At 40.3% G+C, this 19,134-nt stretch overlaps 1 protein-coding gene across 1 annotated transcript in view; it reads left to right on the top strand.

Moving 5' to 3' along the window:
* LOC117294316 (trichohyalin-like) overlaps positions 1–17,688 on the top strand; it is a 28,202-nt gene extending 10,514 nt beyond the window's left edge. Inside the window, exons 8-17 of the mRNA XM_033776676.1 lie at positions 59–346; positions 1,198–1,201; positions 2,087–3,856; positions 4,501–4,606; positions 10,154–10,328; positions 10,748–10,815; positions 12,213–12,279; positions 13,524–13,694; positions 15,019–15,213; positions 15,914–17,688. Coding sequence (XP_033632567.1) covers positions 59–346; positions 1,198–1,201; positions 2,087–3,856; positions 4,501–4,606; positions 10,154–10,328; positions 10,748–10,815; positions 12,213–12,279; positions 13,524–13,694; positions 15,019–15,213; positions 15,914–16,262 — 3,193 coding nt within the window. The 3' untranslated portion in view covers positions 16,263–17,688. The remainder of the gene's footprint in view (positions 1–58; positions 347–1,197; positions 1,202–2,086; positions 3,857–4,500; positions 4,607–10,153; positions 10,329–10,747; positions 10,816–12,212; positions 12,280–13,523; positions 13,695–15,018; positions 15,214–15,913) is intronic.
* Positions 17,689–19,134: the final 1,446 nt, after the last annotated feature.

The following is a 19,134-nucleotide window of genomic DNA, read 5'->3' on the forward strand; positions in this document are numbered from 1 at the left end:
ATGATTGAGTGGACTATCTGAACTAAGAAGCTAAATATCAGATGTTTTCTTTCTGTAGAGTCGGGCATCTCACTAAAGAATCACCACAAGAACCGCGTAGTCGCCTTCGGCTTCGTAAACGCACCGTCCAAGGCGAGGTCTCTTCGCAACACAACCACCCCTCTAAGACAAGAAAGGTACCCTCTGCTCAAGATGTTGATGAGAGTGAGGATGAGGAAGGAGATGAACAGAGTCTAGAGGAGATTGATATGACCAAGGATGAGGAAGGATCATCCGGGGAGGAGGAGGAGGAGGAGACGGAAGAGGAAAGACGAGATCTTGAGATCATTCCACTTGTCGATACAAGGTGATCATAGAACGAGACAATCAGTATAGTGTTATTAAATGTGTCTGGTAATGAAACTAAGGATGCTTAAAGGGAAAGTACACATCTGGTAATTAGTCAAAACAAATATTTACTTAAAAACTGACTTGGTAACGAGCATTGTATGCTTAAAGGGAAAGTACACGATTGGTAATTAGTCAAAACAAATATTAACTTAAAAACTGACTTGGTAACGAGCATTGGAGAGCTATTGATAGTATAAAAATTTTTGAGAAACAGCTCCCTCTGAAGTAGCATAGACTCTGAAATAGGAAAAATTTCTCACTTAAATCATCAAAGACTTCTAGCTAGAAGTCTTTTATTCCTATCTGAAAGCACACAAATTCGTCCAGCAAGGGTGTTTTTTCTTTCATCATTTTCTCAAAACTCCGATGACCAATTGAGCTCAAATTTTCACAGGTTTGTTATTTTATGCATGTGTTGAGATACACCAAGTGAAAACACTTGTCTTTGACAATTACCAATAGTTTACCTTCCTTTAAAGACAGTGGACACCTTTGGTAATTGTCAAAGACAAGTGTTTTCACTTGGTGAATCTCAACATATGCACAAAATAACAAACCTGTGAAAATTTTAGGTCAATCAGTCATCAAATTTGCGAGATAATAATTTATTGAAATCCGAGTCCTAGCCACCAATTTGGAGAGCCTTTTAAAAAATCATATTAACAAAAAAACTTCTTTGCACTGAAAAGTCTGAAATTCATTATTGAAGAAGTTGGTTTTTACATTTCAAACTCATAACTGCGTGATATTTCTTCTTTTACATGAATGCCGTTGTTTGACTTGACATCTGCGTTTTAACTACCACAGGAAGGTGAGCCATCTATTTTTAATGGCCCTTAGCCTTTTCACTCTGTTTAATACATTTTTTGCATATTTCAAAACATGGGGTTATGTAAAAGCTTGAGTTTTATGGAGAACTGAATTCAGGAAAAATTTACAATGAAATAGACGACTACCCGCCACCAAAGGTCCATCTCCATTTCCTTCCCATTCTGCTAACTCTGTCATGCGCTGACCTGTCGCTAACGATCGGTTTATATCCCTGCAGAAAAATAGTTGTAAAACAAAGATTGCATGGCCACACAGTTTTCAGAATAGCAAAGAGAATTCTTGAGGGCACTATTGGGCTGGGTTGCCATTTGTAAATACGAGTAATCAATGTGTTTGTCTATATGAAGGCATGATAATTTCCCTTCTTAAGTTGGTTTTTAGTTTGTTTTGCCTCGGCAAAATCAGCGACATTGTTATTAAACAGATGTACATGTAGGCCAGTCATTGAACCGGGGATGAGGTTGTTCAGACTTTTGGCTGAATCTGCCTTTTTATGTCGGCCTGGTAAAGAAAAATCAGACAACATATTGTTTCCACAAGTAAAGAAATCCTGCTCATTGTTCTACTTCTCTAGTGCTGTGGATACTGTTTCCAAAAGCTCCTAGGAATCTATAACCCCAGGGGTTACCAAACGGTAGAAATGCCATCATTTTAACGTACCTTTGAATTTGTATCCAAGTTTCAAACTTTTTTTGTTAGTAATGACTCTCATCCCTGTTGTACTGAATAAAGTTGTCCTACTTTTTTCAAAGAGCCAATTATCATGCCTGCATTATGAACAATTTATCAATAGAATAAATGGTTTATGAAAGGGGCTAATAGACAGAAATTGGAAATAAAAAAATTTCTTTGATTTTTTTTTCAGCCTCATCATCTGAAACACCCGTACTACGCCCCTCTGAATTCCAGCAAGTGCACCTACACAAAAGTCGTCTATAAGCTGATTCAGGCGTACTGCAGTCGCCTTAGACGGGCTCAAAGCAAGGCACTGACCAAAGTGGTTATGGGAAATCCGGTGGCGACTGGTAACTGTTTCCGCGATACCCTTGTATTTCGGAAGCGTGGCAGTAGGGGTTTCACATACTATGCTCTAAGCGATAGCGACGAGGAAGATATAGCCGTTGCTGACAATCACATAAAAGCGGGACCGTCGGACACTCCAGTTAAGACAAGACTCGTTAGGCGAACAACAAAATTTGATTTAACCGATGATGATTCGGACTCGGATTTTATCCCAGTCAGACGGAGCAAGTTGTCGACAAAGGGACGACAGAAGCTATCTGCTTCAGACGTAGTCGAGATGCTCAAGACGAAGAGTCAGCATCTTCAGGAGCGAGAGGAAGATGTGATTATACCTGACGATAATGAGGCATTCTTTCAAACCTTAGGCCAGGATCAATCACAGACGCAAGATTATTGTCCTGATGACTCTGATAGGAGCCAACCGACAATCAGGACAGCTCACAAGTCTCAACTAACTCCCTCCTCTGCTATTGGAAGATCTTTCTCTCCTCATCACTGCGTAGCTGGAGCAGACAGTCAGAACAGCATCACCGATATTTTCAAAGTGTCCACTAACGACGACGAAACGGATGAACAGCAAGCATCTGAAAGCCCCACTAAGAAAACTGACGGAAAGAAACAAAGACCGACCCTCGGGGGAGACAGTGAAACGGATAGCTTTGATGAGCAATTATTGGCACAAAGTTCTCTAAATAATTCAGCACGATCTAAGAAAGCAGTAATGCCAACATTCACAAATCGTTCTCAATCCAGTAATCATGCAACATCTCAGGAGTTGCTGTCACCAGAACATACCAAGATGAGAAGTTTGCAGGACACCGATAAGGACGCATTCAGTGAGAAGTCGGTGATTTCTTCAGGGCCTGCCGACTCTTCCCAACAATGTCAACCCTCACAGGAAAATATAAGGACTGAGAGTCGAGACAAGGAAGTTGAAGTTGACGAGTACGATGGCCTTGGGCCAAGTTTTGAGGAGAAGAGGTTAATTTATTATGGTGAGATGTTTCCATCTACAGAACCTGACGAGATGAAGCAGAGTAGCTGGGAGGAACGTCTAGATGAGGAGGTACAGGAGATATCTCAAAGTAGGGTCAAGAAAAACATGCAAAGTGCCACTCCTGGAAAACTCAAGACACAGCAGCAGAAACATACAAGTAGAGCCACATCAAGTGGAGGATCACAACCTCCTGAAGGTGCATCGTCGATGATCAACCTAAGTGCCTTCAGACCACAGAGGGCCTCCGTTGAATCGTCTAAACAGAAGGTTGGGAGGGGTAAAACTGAACGCTTCAATGACCATGAAGAGAGGGTGGATGATTGGGATGGTGAGGAGGCTGATGGAGATTGCAGCGAGGAGGAAAGGGTTCAGGATGAGGACGTGGTGGAGGTTGGAGAGGAAGAGGAGGATGCGGGAAATGATGACGCGGACAGTGATGTGACCTGCATGGACGAGAACGAACACATCGAGGATGAAATCGGCCAACCACCTCAAGATGATGACCAGATTGACCGGACTGAAGATGGTGAAGAAGAACTGGATGAAGATGGAGATGAGGAGGTGGTTAGCGAAGGAGGAGACGTTGTTGTTACAGTTGAAGATGAGGTTGAAGAGGTATGAAGTTTACCCACCCTTTTCAGAATCGGAAAAATGTGCCTAAAAATCATTAAGTGCCATAGTAACCCCAGAAATTACACAGATGCAGGAAGGTTCCACTAAATACTGGCTCCGCAGTAAGCCAACAAGTTTGATTGGAGGGGGGAGGGGGAGATGTTGGAAACCTCTGATAGAGGACAGGAAGAGTAGGGGTTAACCCTGGTGTTTCTGGTTCAAATAGCAAGCACCTTTCAGGCCTATATGCTTCGATTGGAAAGGGCAAGGGCACCAAGGCATTTTCTTCTTGGTAAAGGGCACTCTATGAGGAAATTGTAAATTTCTACTGGAGCATTTCAAGGGCACCAAGGCAATGACCAAGGGGCACAGAGGCAATCCGTGAAGTATCGGGCCTGTGGTACCCTTTGCAAAGTTCAAAAATACAATTTAACCTGTTCCTCACGGAAAAGAGAAATTGTTGTGCCCCTTCCTGAACAACATCCGAAGTGTGCTCATAATTTTAAAATCCCCTTTTCTACAGATCGGTGTCGAGTGTCCTTAATTCAAAGCCTTTTGATAATTTTAAAATCCCTTTTTCTACAGGTCGGTGTGGAGTGTCCTTAATTCGAAGTCTGTTGATAATTTTAAAATCCTTTTTTCTACAGATCGGTGTGGAGTGTCCTTTATGTGGCGTTAAGTTCCCGTTGGATCGTATAGAGGCCCACGCATCAGAATGCAACGGCCCTGTTTCCCCACCACCACCTCCAAAAGGTAAGAAACATCCTTCTAATAAGGGAAGCGACGAGTTCTTAAACTGCCGTTTAAAACCGGCAGGGTCGTGGCCGTGCGTTCAGCTCGGGCCTTTATGGCACTACCATGACCCTGCAAGGTTTTAACGGCAGTTTAAGAAAGCGTCACTACTCTTTTATTCCCATTCATAAATGCCTTTTTGGTTATAAAGTTTGAAACTCCGTAAAACTTATCCGTTTTCCATTGTCCTTGAGCTCTGACGTGTGTTGCATTTTTAAGACTGAGACAGTTTTCAGATCTGCATTCATGCGCGTAGTAGTATGCATCTAAATGTATCCGGAAAAAACCTGTCATAAACAGCTCCAGCTGGTCATTATGAAACCGTTTAAATACCCCTACGTGACACGCGCTCTCCCCCAATAGAAACAGCGAAACTGTCTGAGGTATTTATGAATAGATGTTAAATTAGCATCGGGGATAAAGAATATGTTCATTTTGGTTTTACCCCTATTCACTAATGTGAGTTAGCACTGTATACAAGGTAGTTTCCTGAGTTTTGTGGGGGGAAAAAAAATCACATATAACTCGGACGGATTTGAACCTCTGACCTTTGTAATTCTAGAGCAGTGTCATACCAACTAGACATCCCTCTATTTCTCATTAGCTCAATTTGTTGCATGTTGTGAGTGAGGGTTCAACCACAATGGACTCGTGCTCTGGTGCTTCTGACCACCAGAGTGTTGGTTCGACATGGCTTGAGTTTTACACTGGACCACTGTCCCCAGACCAGTGATTTTAGTCCGAGGCTGTAAACTAAAGACCTGACAAGTCCGGCAGTCTTTTAATTTTTAAATTGAATACTAAACCATGCTGTGTGATATCTTTAGCAGTAAAGAAGAAGCTCAAATGTTGACATTGTGTCTAGTAAATTAAAGCCATTGGACACTTTCGGTACAGAAAAAAAATTTAAAAGTTCACAGATTTACAAATAAGAAGGTAATGGTGAAAGACTTCTCTTGAAATATTATTCCATGGAATGCTTTACTTTTTGAGAAAACATTAAAAAAATATCAATTCTCGATAGCGAGAATTACGGATTTATTTTAAACACATGTCATGACACGGCGAAACGTGCGGAAACAAGGGTGGGTTTTCCCGTTATTTTCGACCGACTCCGATGACAAATTGAGTCTAAATTTTCACAGGTTTGTTATTTTATATAGAAGTTGTGATACACGAAGTGTGGGCCTCGGACAATACTGTTTACCAAAAGTGTCCAATGGCTTTAATAGGGCCTACAATTCTGCGGAGTATCAAAATATTTTAACCCATGAGACAAATGAGACTAATCGTCTCTTAGTGTTTGTTTAAAGGCAGTGGACCTTATTGGTAATTACTCAAAATAATATTAGCATAAAACCTTACATGGTAACAAGTAATGGGGAGAGGTTGATGGTATAAAACATTGTACGAAACAGCTCCCTCTGAAGTACCATAGTTTTTGAGAAAGAAGTAATTTCCCATTAATTTGATTTCGAGACCTCAGTAAGTAGAATTTGAGGTCCCGAAATCAAGCGTTTGACAAGGATGTTTTTTCTTCCATTCTTATCTCACAACTTGGACGACCAATTGAGTTCAAATTTTCACAGGTTTGTTATTTTATGCATATGTTGGGATACACCAAGTGAGAAAACTTGTTTTTGACAATTACCAAAGGTGTCCAGTGCGTTTAACCCAATTCTTACTAACTTCATTTTTAGCAGAGTACACTCTGGAAGTTTGGAAACTCTGAACTAGTTAAGGTTGAAGTTTATTTCAAAGGCATTATTTGGTGCATATTTTTGGCTTCATTAAAGTCACCTGGAAATAGAATTTTTTTTCTTTCAAACATAAGAGTATATGCTTACGAACAATAAAACAATTTTTTTAGTAATTGTTTGTCACGATCTATATGTTTAAAAAATATATAAAGTTGTTTGGGGGGCTCACTCCGCCTACCCCTTTTGTGACGTCAATCGAGGCAGACTTTGCCTGCAATGCGTATAGTAAACACACGTGCAAAGTACATGTACGTCCAAGTCGTGAGTTGGTACGTTTCAAAAAGTGTTTTTCTGCATTCAGCAGCTTCTGCATTCAGCAGCAATACACCTGGTCGGCATTGCCGGAAAAAAAACCCCAAAAATCTTTTTTTGAAACGTACAAACTCACGACTTGGTCCGTACATGTCCTTTGCAATTGTGTTTACTCTACGCATTACAGGCAAAGTCTGCCTCGATTGAACAGCGCCCTCTCGGGTCGGGGTCTACTCTCGGCTCACATTCCACTCATCAAAACACATATATTAGTGACAAAAGCTTTATTTTGAAAAAATACCACTTCCAGGTGACTTTAAATTTTGACCTTGATGTATTCAGAGTTCTGAAGTATACTCTGGTAAAAAATAAAGTACGTCATTATAAGACTTACATAAAGAAAGGAATGATGATGTTTGATACTATTTATGGGGCTAGGTCAGGTCTGCCACATAAACAAACAACAGGCTCCCAGCTTGGTTGAATGGCTTCACATCTTAAAGTGTATCATAATAACTTGGTTCTTATAGACGATGTGACCTCTGAGGTCACACGAAAACCATAGCATGATTCGCGCGCATACCGACGGGCAAAACCTTTGTGTTTTGGTAGCCAGCCAGAAAGTGTATGCAATCTTACCATGACTACGTGTCTTTTTGCCCGGCGAAACATGACGTATACAGTGTTTTTTCAACAGAGGGCGGTTTGAATGTAAACATAGGTCACATCGTCTATATAGCACCCATATTCTAGAAAGTAGACTAAGGCACTAACATTATACCGAGCAATCTCGTTGGTCTATAATAGTTGGTAAGACACTGCTCTAGAATTGCCAAAGTCGTAGGTTCGAATCCCACCTAGTAATATGCCTGTGATTTTTTTATAGTGCTCGGGGAAAGTATTGAGTATACAGTGCACACACATTGGTGTACTGGTTAAACCAAATGTTGTTATTCCTTTTCATCGGGCACAGTTAAAGGCAGTGGACACTATTAGTAAATACTCAAAATACTTATTAGCATAAAACCTCATTTGGTAACGAGTAATGGGAGAGGTTGATAAAATAAAACATTGTGAGAAACGGCTCCCTCTGAAGTGAAGTAGTTTTCGAGAAAGCAGTATTTTTCCACAAATTTGATTTCGAGACCTCGGATTTAGAATTTGAGGTCTTGAAATCAAGTATCTGAAAGCACACAACTTCGTGTTTTTTTTCTTTCATAGTTATCTCTCAACTTCAACGTCCAATTGAGCTCAAATATTTACAAGTTTGTTATTTTATGCATATATGTTGAGATACACCAAGTGAGAAGACTGGTCTTAGACAATTACGAATAGTGTCCAGTGTCTTTAAGACCATTCCTCTCATTTTCTCAGCTCAATTGGGAGCACACAACCCCAAGTTGCTTAAGTTAGCGCTGATAGGTTAAATGCAATCACAATACTGTCTCAGCCCATGTATACACCTGGGTTAAGAGAAGCACTTATGGTTAAATGCAGTGCTCAAGGACCCAAGTGTCATGGTGAGTATTCAAACTCACTCTGTTGATTCAACCATCAGAAATTGAGTTCAATACAGTTAGAAAACAATGTGACTGCATTCAAATTCAATGTAAATTGCAAAACCCGAGTTATACATTTTAGAGTCCTGGCAGATAATCAGCTATTGGAATCTGGGATTGATCAAACTTATACCACCAATTGACAAAATGCAACGATAAACAATGGTGGCAGCATGTGTATTCTTGTCTGCCAAAGGACAAAGGTGAGGAATTAGGGCTTACACAACAACTGTCTTACAGGAAAAGGGAGATTGCAACCAATATTTCCATTACCTCCTGATCCTATTTGTATTGGTGAAATCATTTGCGCAAATCGGCACACAATTTGCGTGCATCAACTGATATGCTACGCCAGCATGAGAAGAACCCTGCCAACCCACATGCTTCGTTTGAATGAGTTAACAGTGCCTTGCGGAAACCATTGTATTGCAGAAGGTGATGAAACCGGTCCTCCAGACCTTCAGACTTGTTTGTGTGTAAATCTCACGAATGAGGATTGAAGTCAATATTTGGTGCATGTTTTCGCTAGGTCATGAGTAATGTTAAAGACACTGGACACTATTGGTAATTGTCAAAGACTAGTCTTCACAGTTGGTGTATTTCAACATATGCATAAAATAACAAACCTGTGAAAATTTGAGCACAATTGGTCGTCCAAATGCCGAGATAATATTGAAAAAAACAAAACACCCTTGTCACACGAAGTTGTGTGCGTTTAGATGGTTGATTACGAGAATCTGAGGTCTTGAAATCAAATTCGTGGAAAACTACTTCTTTCTCGAAAACTATGGCTCTTCAGAGGGAGCCGTTTCTCACCATGTTTTATACCATCAACCTCTCCCCATTACTGGTCACCAAGAAAGGTTTTATGCTAATAATCATTTTGAGTAATTACCAATAGTGTCCACTGCCTTTAAGCAGCTATGTTTCCCAGGCTTGTAAGTAAGTTCTTTTTTGAGTGTCATTCATTTGTGCCAACCACTTGACCCTTCGATCACCATGTACAAAGAGGGTGATTTGTCATGGCCGAGTGGTTAAGAGCATTAGAATTCAAGTTCTAGTGCTAATTCACCAGAGTGAGGGTTCGAATCCCGGTCGTGACACTTGTGTCCTTGAGCAAGATCTTTTACTATAAATGCTTCTCTTCACCCAGGGGTATAAATGGGTACCTGCGAGGGTAGAGGTTGATATTGTGAATGAAAAGGCCTTCGGAGCGCTTCATCAGCTCGAGGCTGTATACTCCCTATAGGGAGATGAAAAAGATTAAAGGGCTGTTATTGGCCCAACGACAAGGAGACTATTGTAAAGCGCATTGATATGGTTTATTTGTTATTTGTTATTATTATCCTCAAAATCTTTTTCTGGGGGTTTTTATTGTATAATCCACACTTTTAGACCTTCATCCTATTGTTGTACAACCGAGGATTAAAAAATGAAAGCCTTCTTTTCTTGCCTTACACAATGTGTTCCTTATTTAGCATCCAGTTCTTGTCTTGTATAAGTTTCATTTCTGCCTTGTTTCGCTGCAAGCAAAGAAGTCAAGTTGTGCAACCATTGCCTAAAAATGGATAAGTGGTGCACCCATTAAAGAACCCATAACACTTATACGAAGGAAGAGTGCAGGTTGACCTCGGGCGTTTCTGGTTCACTTGTTTACAGGATTCCTCAGGCTTGCATAAAATCTAAACGTACACAACTTCGTGTAACAAGGGTGCTTTTTCTTTCATTATTATCTCGCAAGTTCGATGACAGATTGAGCTCAAATTTTCACAGGTTTGTTATTTTATGCATATGTAGAGATCCACCAACTATGAAGGCTAGTCTTTGACAATTACCAATAGTGTCCACTGCCTTTAATGACGCCCTAATTCATTGTAGGAAAGTTAATACAATTATTATTGCCCAATCTAACTTGATATTGTTCTTAAACTTGACAGAGAACAACAGACAGGAGGAGGATGATGTGGACTCCCAAGAGGTACCCGTGAGGGTAAGGAGGGCTCAGTATCACCATCACCCCATAAGAAAAGGCCTCTTGGGCTCACTGAATGATATCAACGCTAACGGTGATGATGTACCGGGTCCAAGCACAGCTGTGCAACCAAAAAGCAGGTAAAGTTATATTCCGTATTCTGTACCCCCAGAGATTCTGTCCCCCTGGAGATTCCGTGTGTCCCCCCCCCCCTTGAGAGTCTGTCGTGTGTCCCTGTGTCCCCCCCGAGATCTTGTCCCCCCAGAGATTCTGTGTGTCCCCCCCATGGAGATTCTGTGTCCCCCTGGAGTCTGTCTCAACCCCCAGAGATCTTGTCCCCCAGAGATTCTGTGTTTGCCCCCCCCCCCTGGAGAGTCTGTCTCCCCCCTCCCCCACAGGTTTCCTCCCCCAGAGATTTTCACAAGTCAAGTCAAGTCAAGTCACAAGTCAAATTTTCACAATTCAGGTTACAAGTCACACAATGTCGCTCTGTGTAACTGTGGGCCATGACTTTTTTTTGCTATTATCATTAACAAATTATTGTTTTGTCAATTTTTAGGAGTCAGGTCAGAAATACTACAGAGGAGAGACCATTGCGAGGAATACCCACAAAGATTATGAAAAAGAGTAAGTTAACCGTTCCAACTATGACCTTAGCTCCTTGGAAACACTCGTCTCAAATCAACCATTCATTTGTTTAGGTCTTTTGAACTTTTTAAACAATTCCATTTTACTTACGATGTTTAGTACAAAACAATACTAATTTGATGTTCCTGCATTTTATTAATGCGATAATGCATCAAATTGGTACAAAGGATAAACAAGAGTAAAAGAATAGGCCTAAAATGAGAAAGTTAGTTACTTTAAGTAAGTGTCGTGGCCGAGCGGTTAAGAGCACTGAATTCAAACTCTGGTGTTTCTGATCAGCAGAATGTGGGTTTGATTCCCTTGCCGTGACACTTGTGTCCTTAAAGCCATTATACACTTTCAGTACAGAAACAAAAAAAAAGTTCACAGATTTACAAATAACTTACAGGGTTTATAGAAAGTAGTGGTGAAAGACTTCTCTTGAAATATGATTCCATGAAATGCTTTACTTTTTGAGAAAACATTGAAACAATTATCAATTCTCGACAACGAGAATTACGGATTTATAGTAAACACATGTCATGACACGGCGAAACGTGCGGAAACAAGGGTGGGTTTTCCCGTTATTTTCTCCCGACTCCAATGACCGATTGAGCCTAAATTTTCACAGGTTTGTTATTTTATATATAAGCTGTGATACACAAAGTGTGGGCCTTGGACAATTCTGTTTACCGAACGTGTCCATTGGCTTTAAGCAAGAGCAATACACTTAACTTTTGCCATGTCCTTTGGATGGTACGTAAAGCCGTTGGTCCCATGTGTTGTGTTACACATGTAAAAGTACTCGGTGCACTTATCGAAAAAGAGAAGGGGTTCGCCCCGGTGTTCCTGGCTGTGGCTGCTGAATGCGCCGTAGCACCTTGTAAACCATTACATGGTGTACTAAGGATTAGGTCTCATAATTTTTAAAATCTTTGTCCCACTCACCTTCAAGTAAAAATAAATGGTGCTTTGTATCCTGTGGATACGTTTATTATTATATTAAATTCACTGGTGCCCGTGGTTCTGAGCCATGCATTTTGATGGGATTCTAAACAGTTGTTTTGAAGAGTGGTAGTTTCGTAGTACATGGCTCATGGGGGTGATTACTCAAATTATTTGTATTATATAAATTCTGATTTTTTTTTCATTTTTACAAAATGTTTTTGGTGTATTTTTAGTTTCAAGATTTTTGTTAATGAATAGTAAACAAATAATATATGTCTTCGCTTGACTTCTCATTTTGGATACGTGCGATACTGTAATAGTGTAATTATGGACTGCTAAATTTGACTACTATGTCCTCTCTGAAAGTTTTCTTGCATTTCTATTAAGCCACCCATTCGACTCAATGAGTATCCTTTCTTAAAATTGCACTATTTTTGTTTTTTTTGCAGATACATCCAGCAGCATGTCAAGTAAACAAGATCCTATTTCAAGCAAGTGGTCTCCAAATGAGAAAAGGTAGAACAATAGGTTGTTTGTGAGCTAAGTTTGCATAATGTTTCCCTTGTGGTTTAATAATAATAATAAAACACAGCATTTGTAAGGCGCACTATCTCTGTAAAAAAATTCAAAGGCGCCGGTCCAGGTCAATAAAAGAAAATCTCAAATGTGTTCAAAGGCCAGTCTGAAAAGATGTGTTTTAAGGGAGTTTTGGAAGTGAGAAATGTCATGTGTATCTCTTAGACTTGGAGGCAGAGAGTTCCAGGGGCGGGTGGGCAAGATTAGAGAAGGCCCTATCACCATAAGAGGCAAGGCGAGTCCGGGGAACAGAAAAGCATGCTGCCTGATGACCGCATTTGACATCTGAGAAAGAAAGTTTTACGCTTTAAGCTGATCCCCTGGCTGCTGCTTCCCAGGTTGTATCGTAAACTTGGGTGGGATCCCTGGCTGCAGAGCAGTTAAGGGTTGTATGGCTTTTGACTGGCACCGCCGAACAAAAAAAGTGTCAAATATAGAGACCGCCAACATAGGACTGGATAGCTCAGTTGGGAGAGCGCCAGCACAAGTTCTCTTGTAGCACATTTTACTTTAACGTCTCAATGCGCTTTACATGCGTTTCCTGGTCATTGGGCCAATCACATCCCTTTAAAGGCAGTGGACACCATTGGGTGTTACTCAAAAAAATTACAAGCATAAAACCTTACTTGTTAATGAGTAATGGGGAGAGGTTGGTAGTATAAAACATTGTGAGAAACAGCTCCCTCTGAAATAACGTAGTTTTTGAGAAAGAAGTAATTTTCCACAAATTTGGTTTCAAGACCTCCGATTTAGATTTTGAGGTCTCAAAATCAAGCATCTGAAAGTACACAACTTCGTGCGACAAGGGTGTGTTTTTTCTTTCATTATTATCATGCAACTTCGCCGCCCAATTGTGCTCAATTTTTCACAGGTTTGTTATTTCATGCATATGTTGAGATACACCGATTGAGAAGACTAGTCTTTTACAATTACCAATAGTCTCCAGGGTCTTTAATTTTTCTCAGCTCCCTGGGGAGTATACAGCCCGGGCTGCTGTGTTCTCCGAAGGCTTTTTCATACACAATATCAAGTGCCGTGCCCGGGATTCGAACCCACACTCCAGTGACCACCAAACCACTCGGCCATGACACCCGGAGGTTGCAGGTTGCTCCTGTAAATATTTCTTCGTAAAACCCCAAATATAATTGAAATATTGTTTTACATTTCCTCTTTCTTTTTGAAAGATTGACTCCAAACTGGGATGAGGATGCCAGTGATAGCCACTCAGAATCCAGTGATCATCTCAACGCCACTCTAATTCAGTTAGTCGAAGACCACAATTTGTTTCAGCCGAAGCGAACACGGGTACAGGAAAGGCCCACGAAGCGACAACGTCTTCAAGACGGGAACAAACAGTGAGTCAAGGTTATTGTGCATTCAGGGCCTCATTGACAGGCAAGATGCTACATTAGTCAAGAAGTTTAATTTTTTAAATTTTAAACAGCTACTTAAAGGGAAGGTACACGTTTGATAATTTTCCAAGACCAGTCTTCTCACTTGGTGTATCCCAACATAAGCATAAAAACCTGTACAAATTTGAACTAAATTGGTCACCAAAGTTGCGAGATAATAATGAAGGAAAATAACGCTGTCACACGAAGTTGTTTGCGTTTTAGATGGTTGATTTCTAACCTCAAGTTCTAAGCCTGAGGTCTCTAAAAATCAAACTCGTGGAAAATAACTTCTTTCTCGAAAACTATGTCACTTCAGAGGGAGCTGTTTCTCACAATGTTTTATACCATCAACCTCTCCCCATTACTCGTTACCAATTGAGGTTTTATGACAACAACTATTTTGAGTAATTACCAATAGTGTCCACTGCCTTTAAGGCATCCCTGGTTTCATTACCACCTGTCATGATACTTCTATTAATAATAACAATTAATAATAATGAACCAATTTCGTATAGTGCATGTCACAATCGCAGAGAAGTCTCTTTGCGCCTTGGGATGAAAACAAAAGAGAAGTAAAAGTTATTTTTGCTTCTCTTCATCAACCCATGGGTACGAAATGGGTACCTGCGGAGGTGACGGTGATATTGTTTATGAAAAAGCCCCTCGAAGGCAGACGGCAGAATACTCCCCAGGGAGCACTCCCCAGGGAGCACTCCCCAGGGAGCACTCCCCAGGGAGCACTCCCCAGGGAGCACTCCCCAGGGAGCGGAGAAAGATTACAAGAATGTTTTTTAGAAAATGATATTTTTAGTCACTTATGTAAAGCGCATGGTCACGTTGTTGGAAAATGCATTAAATGAGATTAAGTTAAAGGAACACGTTGCCTTGGATCGGTCGAGTGGGTCTTTGAAAAGCGTTTGTAACCGTTTGTTATAAAATACATATAGTTAGAAAGATAATTTAAAAGTAGAATACAATGATCCACACAAAGTTGCCTCGAAATTGCGTGGTTTTCCTTTTACTTTGCAAACTAACACGGTCGGCCATTATGGGAGTCAAAATTTTGACTCCCGAAAATGGCCGACCGTGTTAGTCGGCGGGGTTGTGGAAAGTACCAAGTATACAGTACTAACACACATCGGTGTAAGGGTCAAACCAAAATGAATATTGTTTGCCACCAATGCAAATTGAACATCTATTATAAAGTATACACTGCTGACCCCAAAGATGTAAAAGTAAAATTAAAATTAATACAACTTTGGTTTGATTTTTCCATTTTTTACAGTGAGAAAACTTCAAGTAGTGTTGAAGAGACGGAGCCGTGTTTCATCTGCAATAAGAGAATACCAAAGAGTCTCTACGCCAAGCATGTACAGGATGAGATTGATAAAGCTGAGGCAACAGAACTTTCTCAGGATGCCGTGCAACCAAGACGTGGACTTCGCTCCAAGAAAGCGACTGGTGTGGAGACTAGCATGGAGTAATGACTGCCTACATCTCTCTTGTATGAATTAAATGCACTTCTCTTGAATTGTTGTTGTTTTGAGGTTTGATTCCTGCCCATTACAAGGTCACTCAGATCCTCTTCACAGCTTCTCCTACAGGTTCCCCCATACAGAACAAAAATGTACAGTAAAAGAGCCTTTGCTCTCAGTGCACCCACCCTTTGGAACTCTCTTCCTGCTACTCTCCGTACCCAGATAAACCCGGACCTCTTCAAATCACATCTCAAAACCCACCTATTCTCTCAATCTTTATTGTAATGCTTTCATTATATTGTTCAGTTTATTTGTTGCTTTCTCTTGTATAAATTTGTTCATTTGTTTTGTAAAGTACATTGAGGGTACTTGCAGTACTGAATTGCGCTATATAAGTATTTCTTTTTCTTCTTATTATTATTATTATTATTCTTCATGTTAAGTTTTGTTTTGGAACGTCTTTCGCTTCTTTCTACTGCCGCTTCCCAGGTTGTATCACAAACTGGGATGTGATCCCGGGCTACACGTCAGCTATTGCAGACTATGTTGCTGTTAATGTTTTGTCTACGCTGCAGTACAAAGACTGTTATTCAGACCGTACCGCTGGCCCAAAATCCGAACAAGTTTTCCACTTTGTTTTGCATTCCCCGCTCAAAAGCCTGCTTTTAACAGGTATATTATTTCTTTTAATTTTAAAAACAGCATGGAGAAGTTGCAGTCAGGACCCTCAAATGATGTTGGAGACCTAATAGAAGATTATGAATCTGGGGATTGGGGACCATTAGACTCAGAGTCTGACGACAGCTTATCCGACCCAGTCCTTGATCCAATGGTCAGTGAGTCGCCTATCAAAGCATTCCAACCAATCAGCAAACAGCCGATGAATTTGATCAACTTTAAGAACCAGTTTCAGAATAACGCCAGTGGAAGCAGGAAACGCCGCCGGTCCACCACCACGTCGTCTAGCAGGGGGCGTGGCCAAGGGAGCAGAGGAGGAGGAGGCAGAAAGCAACGGGGGAAAAAACGCAGACGGTTCCCTCGTAAAAAATAACAGGTGCATTTTTTGTTTGATTTCCTCCATATTTATAATTACAGGCATGATATTATTTATACAATTGTCTGTTTTCTGATTTGTTTGTCCTTAAAAAAAATATGAAAAATTATGATTAATAGTTTGGAATGCTTTTTGAACCTATGGGTTAGCCCCTGTACTCGATAAAATATTCAAACTTTTTTCCAAGAAACAAACATCATGTCTGAAATTATGAAATATATGCTAAGCGTGATGTTAGTTTGGTGACATTTTGTCATGGTGACTGGATGAACAATCTAGTAAGGTTTATGGTAACACCATGTTCATAAAATCTCTCTTTGACTTCTGATGGTTCTCAAAAGAACAGGTGGTGTGATAAACTCAACATTTCGATCATTCTGCGCTGATCATCTTCAGGAAAAGCTGGACTCCAATGTTTAGCAGGCTTGTTGTGTCCTTGGTTAAATACAAGCGCGCCCTCTAGTGGTAAGCTTGATTTGGGTTACGCCATCTTGGATGGTAGAGTTGGTTTCCATGAAGTGAACATAATAGCATACTGTTAACCAACTTCTGCGTCCTGTTGAGTTCCTTACTGACTACACTACAATCTGTATAAAGTACTTTGGGTTGTTGTAGGTCTTGGTCTTAAGAGAATTTGTTTTGCAGTCTTGGGTCTTGTCTTGATCTTGGCCTGAAAAAAGGTCTCGGTCTCTGCCCGCAACAGTCTCGGTCATGTGTGGACTGGTCTCAATTTGATAGAGCTGCTTATAGTGGCAAATAATGCTTAAACGTAACCTTGGCATAAATACACGGGGAACCAGTCACACACTGTGCACATTGCTATTTAAGCAGAAAACTTTTTTGCAGTAACCAATATTACTTGAAGCTTAGTAAATATTTGAGCTTCTGCAGCTCAACGAGCTGTGTGATTCGGAGACGCAAGAGGGTTTTATTTACATGGTGTTGCTGCTAGCGTAGATATTACTTTGACTTTATTTTCCTTTGATAAAATGGAGATGGAACCAGGCAGGCATTTGCAGGGCTGGGCAAGGGGTAACCCCATTGGACCCATAACTGTCTCAGGCCTGACATTTCATGGAAGCCACTCAGGTCACTGGTACCCTAGGGCCGTATTTCATAGAGCTGCTTTAGCATAAAAAGGCACAACAAAATTGTGCTTACCAGAATAAGGACACCAGCTAAATACCTATTTTACATGTACACAAATGTAACTAGTATTCTGCTTAGATGTGCTTAACAGAACAACGTTTAAGCAATATTTTTTGCTTAAGCAGCTCTTTGAAATTGGGCCCCTTGTCTTGGCCTTGCCATGGCTATGTCATGAACCAGTCTTCCTCCCTCTGTTGTATTTGAGGTTTTCCTCCCTCAGGAAAAAATCAAACACTTTCGATCTTGGCTGTGCTCCGTGGTCATAATGGGTTGATGTGGCTGGCAGCTGAATGCTCCCTTGCATGCCTGCTTCTCGAACACGTTGTAGCCGCGTCCTTCGCAATTCAGCTCTAGCTTCGAGTAAGGACGATTAGCCCCCAAATTATTATTAATATTACTATTAAATTATTATTTCTAACCTGATACAATTGACAAAAGAGTATTTTGTAAAAAAAAAAATTGTAACAAAAGGCAGGCCCTACAGAGGCTACTAGGGCGGTTGCCTTGGTGCCCATGCAAAAGTTTCCTGTAGACTTTAAGAATTTCCCAATGGAAGTGCCCTTTGCAAAATGAAATAGGCTTGCCCTCTCAAAGATGAAATCCCAGACCTGTTGTCATGGAGATTGGTCAGATTCATCGACAGTTTAACATTATATGATGAACAGCTTTCCAAATTTATGATAATTGTTTTCCAGCAATAAGTATTTGCACAATGAGAGTTTTTTTGTTAAATTAACAAACTAATCATAAAAACGAGTTGATTAAAAACCACTTGCAGAAACTTGTTGTGACAAGTGCTGAAAACAAGTTGTTCCATGTAAGTCGATTGTTGTGATGTTTTCGAGTTTCTTAAAATTAAAAATGGTCCCTTTCGGGTCGAGACATGCAGGTTTTTTCAGTCTGTTGGGAAAGCGTGTTCACCTCATTTGCAATGTTGATTTCTAACTTTTTTCAAAGCTAATAACTTTTCCCAGATGTTATTGCTATGTTTGACAGCGAAACATTAAACATACCTAATGATAATCATTGTTTTTGTTAATTGTTATGTTTTAACACTGAAAACATAAGTATTTGTTTATACACAAGCCTATGTAGAAAGTGTTTTCTAACTGGAGATTCTGAGTACATGAGTCATACTGCCTTAAGGGTCATAGGTTATGTCAATCAAGCCTGTCTGAGGACAGCGTAGAGAAACTGGACACAATTGGTAATTGTCAAAGAACAGTCTTCTCACTTGGTGGTATGCATAAAATAGCAAACCTGTGAAAATTTGAGATTAATATTGGTTGTTGAAGTTGCGAGATAATAATGAAAAAAAAAACCACTCTTTTCACACAAAGTTGTGTGCTTTCAGATGCTTGATTTCGAAACCTAAAAATCTAATTCTGAGGTCTCAAAAACAACTACGTGGAAATTTACTTCTTTCTCATGTCACTTCAGAGGGAGCTGTTTCTCACAATGTTTTATACCATCAACCTCTCCCCCATTACTCGTCACCAAGTAAGGTTTTATGCAACTTATTATTTTGAGTACTTACCAATAGTGTCCACTGCCTTTCAAACAAACCCTAAGAGAAAGATATGTGTGAGACTTAAACTCAATATTTGAACATCATTCTTTTTAGACGAAAAAGACCCCCAGACTTTTCCAGTTTTGGGCTCTACACTGAAATCTGGTGATCCAGTATAAAAATCGAGCCCTGATAATTGTCAACAACTTT

The sequence above is a fragment of the Asterias rubens genome, chromosome 9 (assembly GCF_902459465.1).
Source record: "Asterias rubens chromosome 9, eAstRub1.3, whole genome shotgun sequence".
Classification (NCBI taxonomy): domain Eukaryota; kingdom Metazoa; phylum Echinodermata; class Asteroidea; order Forcipulatida; family Asteriidae; genus Asterias; species Asterias rubens.